This window comes from Otolemur garnettii, unplaced genomic scaffold, assembly GCF_000181295.1.
Source record: "Otolemur garnettii isolate 467f Iridium unplaced genomic scaffold, OtoGar3 scaffold00051, whole genome shotgun sequence".
NCBI lineage: Eukaryota > Metazoa > Chordata > Mammalia > Primates > Galagidae > Otolemur > Otolemur garnettii.
This window is the reverse complement of record NW_003852446.1, coordinates 1,112,414-1,127,221: the sequence shown is the minus strand read 5'-3', so window position 1 is coordinate 1,127,221 and position 14,808 is coordinate 1,112,414. Positions and strand designations below refer to the sequence as shown.

The 14,808-nt window shown below is 40.9% G+C and overlaps 1 protein-coding gene across 1 annotated transcript in view; it reads right to left on the bottom strand.

Annotated features, from left to right (window-relative positions):
* The window catches only part of BMX (BMX non-receptor tyrosine kinase), a 42,679-nt gene extending 33,240 nt beyond the window's left edge, over nucleotides 1–9,439 (bottom strand). Inside the window, 4 exon segments of the mRNA XM_023514345.1 lie at nucleotides 868–987; nucleotides 6,361–6,442; nucleotides 8,351–8,455; nucleotides 9,290–9,439. Of these exon segments, the coding sequence (XP_023370113.1) occupies nucleotides 868–987; nucleotides 6,361–6,442; nucleotides 8,351–8,455; nucleotides 9,290–9,427 (445 nt within the window). The 5' untranslated portion in view covers nucleotides 9,428–9,439.
* Between the last annotated feature and the right edge of the window lie 5,369 nt (nucleotides 9,440–14,808).

Below are 14,808 nucleotides of genomic sequence, written 5' to 3'. Positions count from 1 at the left end.
ATAAATAAATGAAGGCAATGTAATTGGTATATTTTGTCTAGGCTGGTAAAATTATTACCAAAATAAGTTTTCCTATTTTAAAAAATTCTTTATTTTTTATAGCTTCCAGTCAACAGTAGAGTTCTCCTATTCTGTATTTACCAACACCTTCATGTTGTCAAACAAGGCTAAACTTTTGAAATATATAAGCCCCTCATTTCTGTAGGAATAGTGCTGGATAGAATCTGCAAACCCTTCTTTACCTTCTCTGATGTCAGTAAGAAATCAACACCCATGTCGATTGGCAAACCACTTTAAATATGTTCTTTAAAACTTGGCCATTATCATTTTGGTACATAGGGTGGTTAAAGCACTATTTAAATTTTAACCATCTCTCTCTCTCTCTTTTTTTTTTTTGCCAGGGCTGGGTTTGAACCTGCCACCTCCAGCATATGGAGCTGGCACCCTACTCCATTGAGCCACACGTGCCGCCCTTAACTCTCAATATATTTTTGAAAATAATTTTTTTCAGTTTATTTTTTATTTATTTTTTCTTTTTTAAGGTTGAGAGAACTGGCTTTCTCATTAAATGGGAAAGCTGGCTGTTTGAACCACGGTGATATGTTCATGTCACTCTTATCTCTCTGGAGTTTATGTTAAACCAAAAAAAATTATGGGAGGAAATGACAGCTCATTGCTCGATTAATAATTCTAATTTTTAAAATTTTTCTCATAAAATGAAAGACTAGAAGATGCTAATGCTATCATCTGCACGGCTGATTTTTCATGATGCCAACCAATCTGGCAAGTATTCTGGCCTCTGGCAGGTTTGGCCTAATAGGGGACCATCCACCCAGGGGCCAGCCCCACAGAGAAATGACACATTACATGCTTCCCAGAGGGTACAGCCGGGGGCCGCTTTGCAGCTCTGCTGGCAGCACAGGAACTTCCCATCCACGAAGAATCCACTGTGGTACTTGATCAGCAGGTGGGGGTTGCCCCTTATCTCTGAGGAGCAGGCAGGAAGAAAATGCAATGTGAGCAAACGCTGGCCCAAGACAAGCAACGTGTTCGGTAACACATTCAGTAAGTGCTGTTATCACAGAACAATAAAAGCCCCATTTGGCCAGCAACCAAGATCAGAGCAGATATAAGCCTTTCACTGGGAAGGTAATAAGCTGAAAAAAAAAAAAAAAAAAAAAAAAGCCTTACCATGTGTATAGTGAAGACAATACAAAAACTGATATCATTCTTAAAGGAAAAAAACTAGCAAAAAAATACGTTTACAGATCAGCTTGGTGTTAAAAGTGTAGGAATACATTTATAAAGGAAGCGAGTGGGTAGCACAGGGTGTTGTCCTGTGGCAGGAGGCTTGAGGGTAGGACTAGATCTTAACAAAAAGAAAAAGAGGTCCTGGGCTCGGCACCTGTGGCTCAAGTGGTTAGAGCGCCAGCCACATACACTGGAGCTGGCGGGTTCGAATCCAGCCCAGGCCTGCCAAACAGCAATGACAACTACAACCAAAAAATGGCCGGGCATTTTGGCAGGCGCCTGTAGTCCCAGCTGCTTGGGAGGCTGAGGCAAGAGAATCGCTTAAGCCCCAGAGTGGGAGGTTGCTGTGAGGTGTGACACCACAGCACTCTACCCAGGGTGACAGCTTGAGACTGTCTAAAAAAAGAAAGAAAGGAAGGAAAGGAAAGGAAAGAAAAAGGTTCTGATAAGAATATACTTCCCCATACTTTTTAATTTGAAAAATGTCAAATGACACAGAAAGTTGTAAGGACACCCACATCCCCTTCCCCTAGATTCCCTAACTGTCGACTGTTCACCACATTTTCTTCATCTCTTTCTCTTTGTACATACAGAATTTAATTTTTTACCATTATTATATTGTGCTTAATAATTTGAGAGTAAGTAGCAGATATTATGACATAAATAACATCACACGTAACTGGAGTGATGTTCCTTACATCATAATATCTGCTACTTACTCTCAAATTATTACATTAGTCCAGATTTAGCATGTAATATCTATTAACAAGGACATCCTCTTACCTAATTATAGTGAAGTTATCGAATTCGGGAAATGTAACAATGAGACAATATTATTACTTAACCTATTTCATATTCAAAATTTTTCCCATGGTTCTAATAACAGCCTTTGTGATCACTTGTTTTTTTCTGGTCAGGATCCAAGTTAGAATCATACATGATATGTAGTTCGTTTCCCTTAATCTATTTTATTTTATTTTATTTTCCGAGACAGAGTCTCACTTTGTTGCCCTAGGTAGAGTGTCATGGTGTCACAGCTCACAGCAACCTCAAACTCTTGGGCTTAAGGAATTCTCTTGCCTCAGCCTCCCAAGTAGCTGAGACTACAGGTACCTGCCACAGTGCCCTGCTATTTTTATTCTGTAGTTGTCATTGCTGTTTGGCAGGCCTGGGCTGGATTCCAAACCGCCAGCTCTGGCGAATGTGGCTGGCACCCTGGCCACTGAGCTACAGGCGCTGAGCCGGTTTCCCTTAATCTAGAAGAGTCTCTCACCCCTTCTTTGACTTTCATGACTTTGGCATATTTATACTAAGAATTGAACAGTTTATGGAGCTACTTCTCTAGGAATATGTGCACGTGAAAAAGCCATGGCAATATGAAATGGCATGCTAATCTACAACTGTATCTGTAACAAATTAGGCACTTTTGAAATGCAACAGAGAAACTTTCACATTCTTAGTACAGAATATCTGAGGAAGAGTCTCTATGTGAGGAGCACTAGTTCTATCCGTGGCTTCAACTCTTGATTTTTTTTTTATTAAATGATAGCTGTATATATTAATGCAAACATGGGGTACAGTGTAGTGTTTTCATATACATTTTGAAATACTTTCATCAAGCTGGTTCACATAAATTTCATGTCATTTGCATAGTCATTGTGTCAAAACATTTATATTCTAGTTCTAGAAAAGTTCACCTGTACCCTTGTTAGACAGATATATAGGTGATCTTGCCGGTCACCCTCCCACCACCCAGCCGCCCTTCTCCCCTCCCCTTCCCCACCCCCTCCCCCATATTCTTGGGCTAGAATTAAGTTGTATCTTTCATTTGAGAGCTATAAATTAGTTTCATAAAAGGGCTGTGTACATTGGATACTTTTTCTTCCATTCCTGTGATACTTTGCTAAGAAGAACATTTTCGACTCTTGATTTTATGTTCACCTTGAGGATTCCTTATTTTGATCCCAGGGGAGTTCTGCTTCTCCTTTTCAAGCCTGACTCAAGGACGTGTATGGAGATAATAATAACTACTTTTCCGGGTAGTTATTGGGAGGATATGAGATTATACATATATATATATAACACATATGTTATTATGTATATGTATTATTATTAAGCACCCACCAGTGTCTGGCCCAGGCTAGGTGCTCAATGCACAGTGGCTTTCCTGATGTCATTCCCTTATTTTGATTCTGTTCAGCATAGCTGAAAATGCTGGCATTAAACACAAACTCTACTAATAAGAATTAAAGGGAAATTATTACATAAATCACAAAAAGCAAAAGGAGTTAAGATTATAAACCACAGGTTTCTTATCTTTGCCCCAAATGGTCACTGCGATTCTGTGGGCACATGACCTGCCTTCCTGCTCTCTAAGCTCCTGGTCTACACGTGTCAGGATTCCTATCATTTCCTACTACACGGATTTAGTTTCCTGGGTTACTAATTCTTTTTCCAACTACGTCCCCACGCCCGCATTGCAACACTCCCACCACCTGATAATGACAGTAAGAGGAAGTCACACATTAATATACGTACGGGACTTTATATTTATCTATTTTCCCTCATATCTACCATCTCATTTCATCTATTCAACAACCCTGGGGAGTAGTAGCTATTCCTGTTATCATGGCTTTCACAGAGTTAGATAAATGGCAGGGCAGAGAGGTTGTATAACTTGCTCAAGTTCACAAGCCTAATAAATAGCAGGTCTGAGACTTAGCCCCAGGCCTTTTCTTCTACATTCCGATGCATGGATGCCAACTTCTCTCTGCCAACCCCCCTTCAGTTTGCATTTATGGAAGGAAGTGAAGGAAGGGCATCATCCACATCTGGTTAGCCAAATTCAGAACCATGCCAGCTAATACTCCTTAAGTCCCCACGAAATCAGCCTGCACTTTCCAAGTGTAGGTTACTGTTTGGAAAATTTTATCTATCTACCAGTGTCTATGTACCTCAGTTTCTAATGCTTGAGCCGAATGATAGACAGACACAAAAAGGAGGCATCATTGTATCAGGATGAAACTTTGTGGGAGAGAAGATGTGAGTGAGGGGGGCTGTTTTCCTGCGGTAGGTTGGGTGGCCAACTTGACAGCCAAACCCACTCACCTCCTCTCCCTCTGTCTTCCAGCACAGAGGGTGGAGAAAACAGATGCTGTCTTCGTAGCTCCTTCGTACAGAGAGATGGCCTGGAGACCCAATTCAGAGCCCTGTGACATGAGCCAAATTTTGCAAGGGGGCTTCTGGGAAAGCTCAGGGAGCCTTGAAAGGTGGTGGAGCAGAAAAGCTAGAAGGAGTCTGCATCCCTGCTGACCTCCCTGGGCTGCCTACTGAGGTCTACTGAGCACTGGTTACTGTGGGAGAAGATTAAAAGTGGATTCATTTCAGCAACTGTTTGGTGTCTTTTTTTTTCTGCAGTCTTTGGCAGGGGCCCGGTTTGAACCCGCCCCACCACTTCCGGTATATGGGGCCCACGTTCCACTCCTTTGAGCTACAGGCGTCGCCCTGTTTGGTGTCTTTTGACCTATGGCCTAAGACGATAAAAATAACTTATTGTGCACATGGCAGTCCTGGTGATGAGGCCTCTGTAGTTTTATGAGGAGCTAAGGAGATGTGTTTTTGTTTTTCTCTGTTCTCCCTTTATACTTCAATATTTCTTCCCAGGGGCCATCTGAACCTGTCCAACATATATAGCTCTAGAAGGGCCCGCAGAGGGAGACTGTCTTGCACACAGGACATGTCTACATAGTAACTGACGTCTGCCCAGGAAATCCTCCCAAGGAAGACTAAATGGAAATCTTAGAGTGTGTGGCCCACACAGTAACCACAGTGCCTCACGTTGTGTGTAGTTTATTTTAAGGTATGTATGAGTGTCTCATTTATAGCTCATGACCACTCTGAGATAAAAGGAATGTGATCTCCCATGTTATACATCAGGAACTGAGACCCAGAGAGGTTAGATAGTTTTGTTAGTAACACAGCAAAGCAGGACTTGGCTTTAGGTTTGTCTGACCCTAATAGGGATGCCCTTCTCACGTCAATAAGCTGGTAGTGGGCTAAAGGGAGGCTTCTCTCCCCCAGTGGACCACCTGATTATCCTACAGAATGGATTACTAAGCTTTTTGTGCAAAGGGGAAATTAAGGCCGATGTGTAAAAAAGGCTATATTTGCATCAGAGTGGAATAGGTGTGTGTAATTTGAAGTGTACTGAGAAAGAGCCATAAATTAAAACTTAAACAAATAAAATCTTTCTCCATCTTGGAGCTTAATACCTGAAATTCCACAGATAGGTTCATTCATTTGTGTCAAATATTGTCATCACACCATTACCCACCTTTGAAATAAAAATATCACAGACAAACACATCATACCAGTAAATTACTAACAATGATTCCCTCCCTTCTACCAAAGATTGTTACCAGGGCAGCCTTAAAATCATGAACAAAAGTTTCATTAAATCTTCAGTTTTGCCTAGCATTTACAATGGACTAGTTCCAAAAGTTGGGTTTGGGTAATTGAGTCCCCAGCTCTCCATTAGTAGGCATGTGACATTGGCCATGTATTTTAACCTTATTGTCTGAAAAATGGAGAATAATATTACCCCTTTCCATAGAGTTGTCAAAAGGATTACCTAAGAGAATATTTACTAGATAAAGAACTTGGTGAAGTGGCTGGCAAATGGTAAATACTTAGTAAGTATTAAATGTAAATTTCTATAAACATCAAGAATACGGTAGTAGCCACAAGACTTGACACAGCCCCATGAGGACCTAGACTTTGCTCTGGAAAAGACAGGCACAATGGGTGCAGAGCAGGTGACCTGGCTTCCCTCAGGGTGCTGGGAGGACACAATACCAGCTCTGTGTGGAGTTGAAAAGGAAGTCTTCCCATATGTAACAATGAGAATGCAAAGTGAGGGTAAGTCTGACACACTTCCTGAGGTTGGTAGGAAAATCAGTAGATTCCTGATTGGCCATTGGGTCCTTTTACTGCCATATCTTTCCACCACCAACCTATAAAAGAACTCAATTGATGACTCTCTTTTATGACATTTGTTTGACCTTTCTCTTTCAACGTTTCATTTTTTAAAATTTCTTCTTTTTTTATTACCTTTCTGTAATGCTTTCAACCACTGACTTCGACTTTCTTCATTTGATGCATAGACATAGAGAAGCCCATCTTTATAGACGATCTGGAAAGGAAAAGATTTGGTGTGTTTAGATATAATTGCATCACAGTTCTCTCGGCTGCACCTGCAAATTTTTGCTATTCAAAAGAAACCTTGAGGTTGCTTATATAGTACACATTAGCTCTGGAATTAGATGAAAAAAATCTACTTTTTAAAATCCTCCAACCCTCAATTTGTTTTATCCCAGACACTTGTACACTTTGGAAAATACCACCAATCATGCACTTGACAGTGGTGAACATCGAGGTCTTAGCAGAGATGTCCTGGCTCACGGAGAATTATAATATGCTAGATATTACATGTGTCTTCAGGAGTGTTCTGATCCATCCACCTGCCAGGGCATGATTCCCTTTACTGCCCAGTGGAAAATGTTAAACTGCTCTATCTTCCAAGGATAAAATGTTCTTTACTTTGCTGTGTCATCTTTGCCAATTTCCATATATTCTGATCCTTATACAGTTCATACTTACATGGAGTAAAAATATGTCTCTTTACTACTTAAATCTGCGGCATCCGAGGAATCCCCAGAATAAGCCATTTTCCATTCTCTAAGATAATTATCTGAATGTTTGACAATTACAGTGCCTTCTCCAGATCCTTCTCTAGTTTAGTCAACTCTTGTTGGTAAATAATACGTAGCACGTATTGAACACCTACTGGTTGTTGGGCTCACTCCTAGCTATTTTCATATCTTAATCTTAGTTCAACTCTATGAAAAATATAAGAATATGCCTTTTTACAAATGCGGAAACATTCAGAGAGAAGTTGTGTATGTGTTTATGGTTACACAAATATATGTGTTGGGGCTCAGAGCTCGGTGGGGCGCCAAAGCCCCTCTTGAGTACCCCTCAAAGTACCCTCTCTTGAGGACCCTACGTCTCTGTGATATGAGTTTGCAGCATCTTCCATAACAATGCTCTGCCTGGATTTCTCCCAGTTGGGTAATACTTTTTTTAAGTGGAAAGTATGGGTTGTTATTGTATTTCATTTTTGACCAGAGGTCCCTAATACTAGCCCTGGGTAGTCTGGCCATTTGAAAGACAACCCATCATCTGCCTTTAGATCAGCAATGTAAGTATTCATGATATAATAGGGGTAGGACATGATTTAGATGCAGCCACTTGTCAAAAGGCACTGTAGGTATACTCTCCATATTTAAAATACTCGGTAAAGTGAAAACTCCTTAGCATGGTGTGCGAAGCCCTTCCTGGACCCTGCCCACCTCTCCAGGCTCATCTGATCCACCCTCTCACGGGCTGCTTTATTCCTAGGAACCACTTGGAGCTCTCCAAATACACACACCATGCTATTTCCCCCATCAGTGCCCCGATACCAGCTGCTTCTTTTGTCCTGCTGTGCATCCCATCTTTTCTGGGTTAAATTTTCCTTGTCCTTCCCAACGTGAGTGTCACCTGCAATAGAACACTTCCCTGACCTCTTGGATTGAGGCGTAAAGCTTCTGTGTCCTGAGACTCCCTGGATGCACTCTGCTGACCTTCATCTTAACACCCATCCTACTGCTTTATAATGGTCTGTTAGTCTATTTTGCCACCTCTTTGTAATTGCCTTGGGGCAAGGCCAGTGCTTTATTCCCTCCAGTATGCCCACTACCATGTCGCACATCAGACTCTCAATAATCCTCGTTAAAAGAGATAGTCAGACCCGAGGCTGGTCAGGCCACTGCTACTGACATGCTCATCTTGCTTCCCCTCCCTACAAGGAAGGCAGATTGGCGGACAGATTTTTAACAAAATGCCCAACTCCCATCTGGAAATATCCCAAGCATTGGCATTGTCTCAGTGGGTCATTTTACTGGCTCATAATTTTTCCTAGATACACTGAGTCCATTCTAGAAAATACTGTATTACAGGAAGAAGCACTCACCCAATGTAATGTCATTCCTCCCTTTACCTGAAATGGGTACTGTCGCTCCACGGGTGTCTGCTCCTCGAGATTTACTTTCTCCACACACCTGATTTTCTTAATTTCAATCGATCCTTTTCTGCTGCCTCTTTTCTGAATTAAAAAACAAAACGGAAGATACTTCACGTGGTGCGCCATGGTGCACAAGGAAAAGCATAAAACTAAAGTTATGCTTGGGAAGGACACTGGAGGACAAGGTGGGTGATGGAGAATTATTTCCTATTACTCCATAATAACCAAAATGCAATGACAACACAATCTAATTTTTGAGTGTGGACATAAACACATATGCTCTGCAAAAGTAAGTCTTCAAGCAGTCATTACTAATCTTCTCGGATAATTTTGAAATTTGTTCCAAATCACCTACTATGTGGTTAATGTACTCAGGAAAAGATTTAACTCCTCAAAGCATCTTCACTTTGTTTCAGTTTTATAGTAGTATTTCAGTACTTCTACCATGATAAAATCGTCACGTGTAAAGGAACAGTCTTATTTCCAGCACTGTCTTAAGGCAGCGTTTCTGATCCTCAGGACTATTCCCATCAGGGGCTGGGTAATTCTTCACTGGGGACTGTCCTGTGTGCTGTAAGGTCTTCAGCAGCACCCCTGATCTATATCCACTAGATTCCAGTCACAGGTATTGTCCCTCTCTCCCAGTTGTGACAACCAAAAAAGTCTCTAGCTATTACCCACTGCCCCTTCCAGGGCAAAAGCACCTCCAGCTGAAAACCACTGTGCTCAATTAAGTTGCCTTAGTAACGTTAACTAATGTTTTTAAATCCTTTATCTTGAATTCATTCTACTTTACTTAAAAAAAAGGCAGTGTGATAAGCGGACAGAAGATTCTTTCATTACAGTCAAGCACTTTGTGGAGACTTAGAAAAAAGTAATAAATAGTATTAAAACAATGGAATAAATGTGTCTCACCATTTTGTCATATTCATAGTAGGAAAGATTTGTTTTGGTCAAGACAAAAAGGCGCTCTTTGTAATTACTTGGTGACATTTTCTTCTTTTGCTGCGACCTTTTGAGAAGAAGTTCTTCTAGAATGGGTTTGGTGTCCATATTATCATCCTGAACGAAATGAAATAATGAAAATGAGTGTTTGTGATATCTAGCTTTCACATTTTTTTTCACTCAACTATTTCCCATCCAGCGATAATACAAATGCTAATTTTTAAAAATGAGACTGATTGAGGTTCATACTGTAAAGCACACAACATCTCCAGTTTCTTCTACTGCCTTTGTTTTATAAGTATGTTGATTTTTAAAAAGCATTTTCTGTGTTTGACTCATTTCCCACAGAGGATCATAAATTCACCATCTTCGTAGCAACCCTCCAGACACCCTCATCACCATGCTCTTTATTCCTTAAGCATTCTGCTTGTGGATTTCAATTGTAACATCTAAAAACCTGAACTCCAGACAGCTCACCACGTAGGAAGTAACTGATCAGCTAAAATCTCGCCCTACGAATCTGGCCAGTGGTTTGGCCAAATTCTCCACAAACCACTGTGAGACACTATTATCATTAGGACACCCACAGCCCGATCATGGCCAGACATATAACACAAAAGATATGATTGATATAAATTTTAAAAAGGTAGAACTTTCAAGATGTCTGAGGATTTTAAATCAAAGCGAATGTCCAAGATAGAATAAGATGAGGAAAATATATTAGGGTGCAATAAAAAATGCTCCCAAAAGAGATTCAAAAGAACTGGCAAAAGTTAGTCTGTTTACAAAGTATAAAACACTCCTGCTTTTTCTTTCAATAGAAAGCATTCAAACAAGGTGTTTCTGAAAAAAAGGCATTAATCTTCCAGTTCTACTAAGACTGCTGCTTGAAGCCTTATCTGATACTAGGTCTGACCTTGAAAAGTAGCGGCGCTAAGCAAGGGGCAGCAGGGGGCCACAGACACAAACTTCCTCATGTTCTCCTTTGCTTCATGAAATTGCACCATTATTTGCAGTCAGATGCCCAATAGTTAAGATCTTTGCTTATTGATAATCTAAAGGTAATTGATTTTACTCACCTTAGATTTGCGAGAGCCGAAGTATATGTGTGGGTCCTTAACTTTAACTCTTAAGCTCTAAGCAAAACGTTTCTGCTTTGAGGCACCATCACTCATATTTCCTCTGGCTATGCCAGGGTCATGCATTAAAAAGAAGACATTTGCATCTTATTTATCCCTCCTGATCAGGAAGCATCCACACAGGCGTTGCTCTGTCTAGATGGAGGCAGGGGCCAAGTAAGCCCATCCAATCATGAGAGGGCACTTTTACTGGCCCAGGAATGTGATGGACCCTCTATGACAGGGGAGTAGAAAGAAAGGGAGACTAAGAAATACAGCCTTGTGCGGGGGACTTAATGGGGATTGCATTAAATCTACCCAGAAGAAAAAAATCCATTTTACCATTAAGACATTTGTACTAGGACGTTTACAGTAGCTCACTTCACAATCACCAAGAGGTGGAAACAACCCACGTGCCCACCAACCCACGAATGGATTAATAAACTGTGGCTTTTGTATACCACTGGAATACTATTCAGCCACAAAGACAGTAACTTTACATCTTTTGTATTTACTTGGATGGATCTGGAGAACATCCTCCTAAATAAAGTATCACAAGAACGGTAAAGCAAGCATCCATTGTACTCAATATCAATATGAAACTAGTAGATGAACAACTACACATGCACAGGAGAGAAAAAACACATTTAAATTCCAGAAAGGGAGAGGGAGGCGGGGGATGGGTAAGCTCTCACCTAATGGGCACAATGTAGGCACACCTCCTGGGTGAAGGGCTCAACTACAGCTTGGACTTTACCTAACAAATGCAGACAGTGTAACCTAATCACACCTACCCTTATATTAATCTAAAGTTAAAAATAAATTTTAAAAGAAGTACAGCCTAGCACTGAATCAACCACAGTCAGTCCCCACTGACTTTCCTACCAACATAGATTGCACAACTCTGCAAGTGGGGATTAAGAAAACCAGCTTTTCTTATTTATTTACATAGATCAGGAGACCATTTGCTAATCCCTAAAATATCCTTCAAAGGCACTGTTTGATCTATAGGCACAAGAGTGGAAATTGTACTCATTAAATGTAATTAAAGCCTTGGTTACCTTTTGCTACAGATACTGTTTTGCCTATTTTAACAAAAGATCATTCTTTTGCAAAACTAGAATGAGTTTCGTTTCAGAGTAATGGTTTGCTATTCACTACAGTCACTGGTTCCTTTACCCAAGGCTTAAACACAGGGCAGAGGTCAGGGTGTGGCAGAGCTGGCAGGAGCCACAGGGGCAGGTATGGTGCCTGCCTCTCATGTCTGCCTCCATTGTGAACTCTGCATACTTCTCCACTCACATAAGCTCGTTTTCTACACCCAAAGTCTATGTCCAGAAGAGAATTTGCTTAAAGACTTATGGAAACTGTGAGAGTCTACTTTTTGCGGGTGAAAGCCCCATTTGGGGAAGCTGTACTACACAGGACGTGGTAATAGGGTACTTTTTTTGCTATTTACATTTCTGCATTGAGACTTGGCACCTGTAGCACAGTGCTTAGGGCGCCAGCCACATACACCGAGGCTGGTGGGTTCAAACCCAGCCCAGGCCAGCTAAACAACAATAACAACTGCAATAACAACAAAATAACAACAACAACAAAAGTAGCCAGGCATTGTGGGGGCACCTGTAGTCCCAGCTACTTGGGAAGCTGAGGCAAGAGACTCGTTTGAGCCCAAGAGTTTGAGGTTGCTGTGAGCTGTGACACCACAGCACTCTACCCAGGGCAACATAGTGAGACTCTGTCTCAAAAATTTTTTTTCTTTAATTAAAAAAATACATTTCTACATTGAAAAAATTTACTAATAAAACAGAGAGAGAAACTGTGGAGATTCTTGTCAAATTTCTTTTAAGTCCATAGCTAAAGTATTGTTTCTTAAAGCAGCGTGATAAATAGATCTGGTTAATTAAATAGAAAGTTTACTTTCCAATTTTTTTTCAGATGCTAAATCAACATGTGACATGAGGACACTTTGAAAAATGCCAAGGCCAATGTCCAAGGTCATATGGCATCTTCCCTGGCACTACATGGTGGTATGCACACTTTTCTGTTTATGTTGTAGAACTTTCACACATGTCACACTAAAGATGGGCTTTTTGGAATTTTATATTAAAAATTAATAAGGTGAGCCACAGACACCACTGAGAAATTCACAAGTTGCCTCTGTATGTGGAAGAGAAAAAGAACACGAGTACAAAGGACGGTATCAAGCCCTCAAGTACCTTCTCTAACAGATCTTTAAGAGTTTACAAGCATCATTGCATCTGACATAATATAACTTGTCAAAGTTTGACATGATTGTTCATTCCAGAATCCTGCCCTTTGTGAACTTATTGGATTTCCTTTTAAAAATCATACATGATATATATTGATTCTATAAAACCAAGAACTTCAGACAGGCAAAAGAAAAATACAGTTAGCATGTCTTTAGATGTTTTTCTTAGATGTTTTTCTTTTCAAATATACAAGCTCGGACAATTAAGTTCATGCATTAATCCTAGAAAAAGTGTTACATCCCTCATTGCTGAATATCACTATGCTCCCCTTTTAAGTTCTCCCCCTTGGGAAGTTACTCATCGATGCCAGTGCCCAGTCCACCCTTCAAAGCAAGACCCTCAGAGCTGTATTTGTATAGCACACAAAAGTATGCAGCAACCATAATGAATGCCATTCAGCAAGATACTGCCACATATCAACACCAACACAGCTACGAGACCAAGGTTATGAAACTTTACCGAGTTGTTTGTACAGCACGGCCAACATAAGCACACAGTGGCAAGTTCACGGACTTAACTGGCAGACCCCATAGGATGTCTACATGCACGTGCTTATTTTCTCAAAAATAGGTTCACATACTGTGCACACGGGTTTATAATCTGTTGTGGTCACAGAACAAACTTGTAGAGCCATGTCCTTCAGGTTCCATCCAACAGGGCCAGTCCTCCAATGCTCCACTCCCTAACTTGGACTCCCCAAGGCTGCAGAACAAACTTGAAGAACACTGTTTGGATGACTCAAGCTTTTGTCAACTCTGGATCGGTTTCTTCTAAGACAAGCTCTGTGGACTTTGTTCAGGTTTGGACCTGCCTTTCTCTTTTGCTTTGCTTCTGCCCCTTCCTAATCCTTCTTCTTTCTCCTCTAAATAGCCTACATTCTAAATTGAAGACATTTCTATGGTCTCCCATAGTATAGGAGGTGATAATTGCTGATGAAACATCTTTACAAATGCAATCTCTCCTCCCTTGTATTAGAAGGATAAATAAACAAGGCTTAGGTGCCACTCAAATGTTTGCCCAACAACCAGCAGACTCTGCTCTGCCTATCCTTATTTTCCCAAGGGAAATTCAGTTGGCAAGGTCAAACAAAATGAAACAATAAACCTCTCAAAGTAAACTGAGACCCTAAACCTAGTCAGTATTACCCACAAATCTACTTCCACAGAGGAGCTTGGGAATTTGGCTGGTCTCTCGTATTAACCACCCCCATAGAAGAGACACACCAATTTGCTTACCAAATAGCCCAGGCTGCCTATTTCCATAAGGACATGAGACTAGAATGAGATTAAAGCAGCACAGGGGAGGCACCCACTGCCCCCGCCACATAAAACGGGCAGAAATCAATACAGTATTTTACATGAGGAAGCCAGCTACCATTACGTAACTTCTTATATACATAAAAGGTGCGTGCTGAATTAACATGACTCGTAATCACTATGATTGTTTAGGATTTATAAGGCAGTTCCACTTGGCAATTCTATTTGCACACTTGACTGTGGGCCTACAGTGTGCCTAAGATTGAGTGACTTGTACCAAAAATAAAGATCAGCAAGATCAGTTTTCCGTGTCCATGAGTGACACTGAACAGGTTTGAGAGACAGGCTCCACAATGAGTTCACATGTCAGGCTGCTGTGGGGTGGTGGACTTGGAAGTCTTGGCGGAGGTTACTGGACTGTCACTTGTGACTTTAGTCACCCTGACCAAGCTCCTTCCCTGTTCTAACCTTCAATTTTCTGCTCTTTGAAATGCAATAACCTTCTTGCTCTACAGAAACTTTATGGGAACGTACTTGGCACACTCATTAAAAAAGAAAAAGGTGGAAAGAAACAATTCTAGTTCTAGAACGGAGTCTGTTCACTTTGCTATGAAAGGCCCCAGGAAGGGGAAGTGGATTTTTTTTCTTAAGGTAATCAAGAAAGGTATTTTGGGAGGGAGGACATTGAAATTGGACTTTGAAGGATGCGAGTTATTTTGGTAATAACAACCCTAGCCAACATTTAAGGAGGGCTTACTGTGTGCCAAGCTATTTAGAAGCACTGCTTAAAGCGCCTAGCAAATGTTAATTCTTCTGGTCACAACCACCCTATGGGGTAG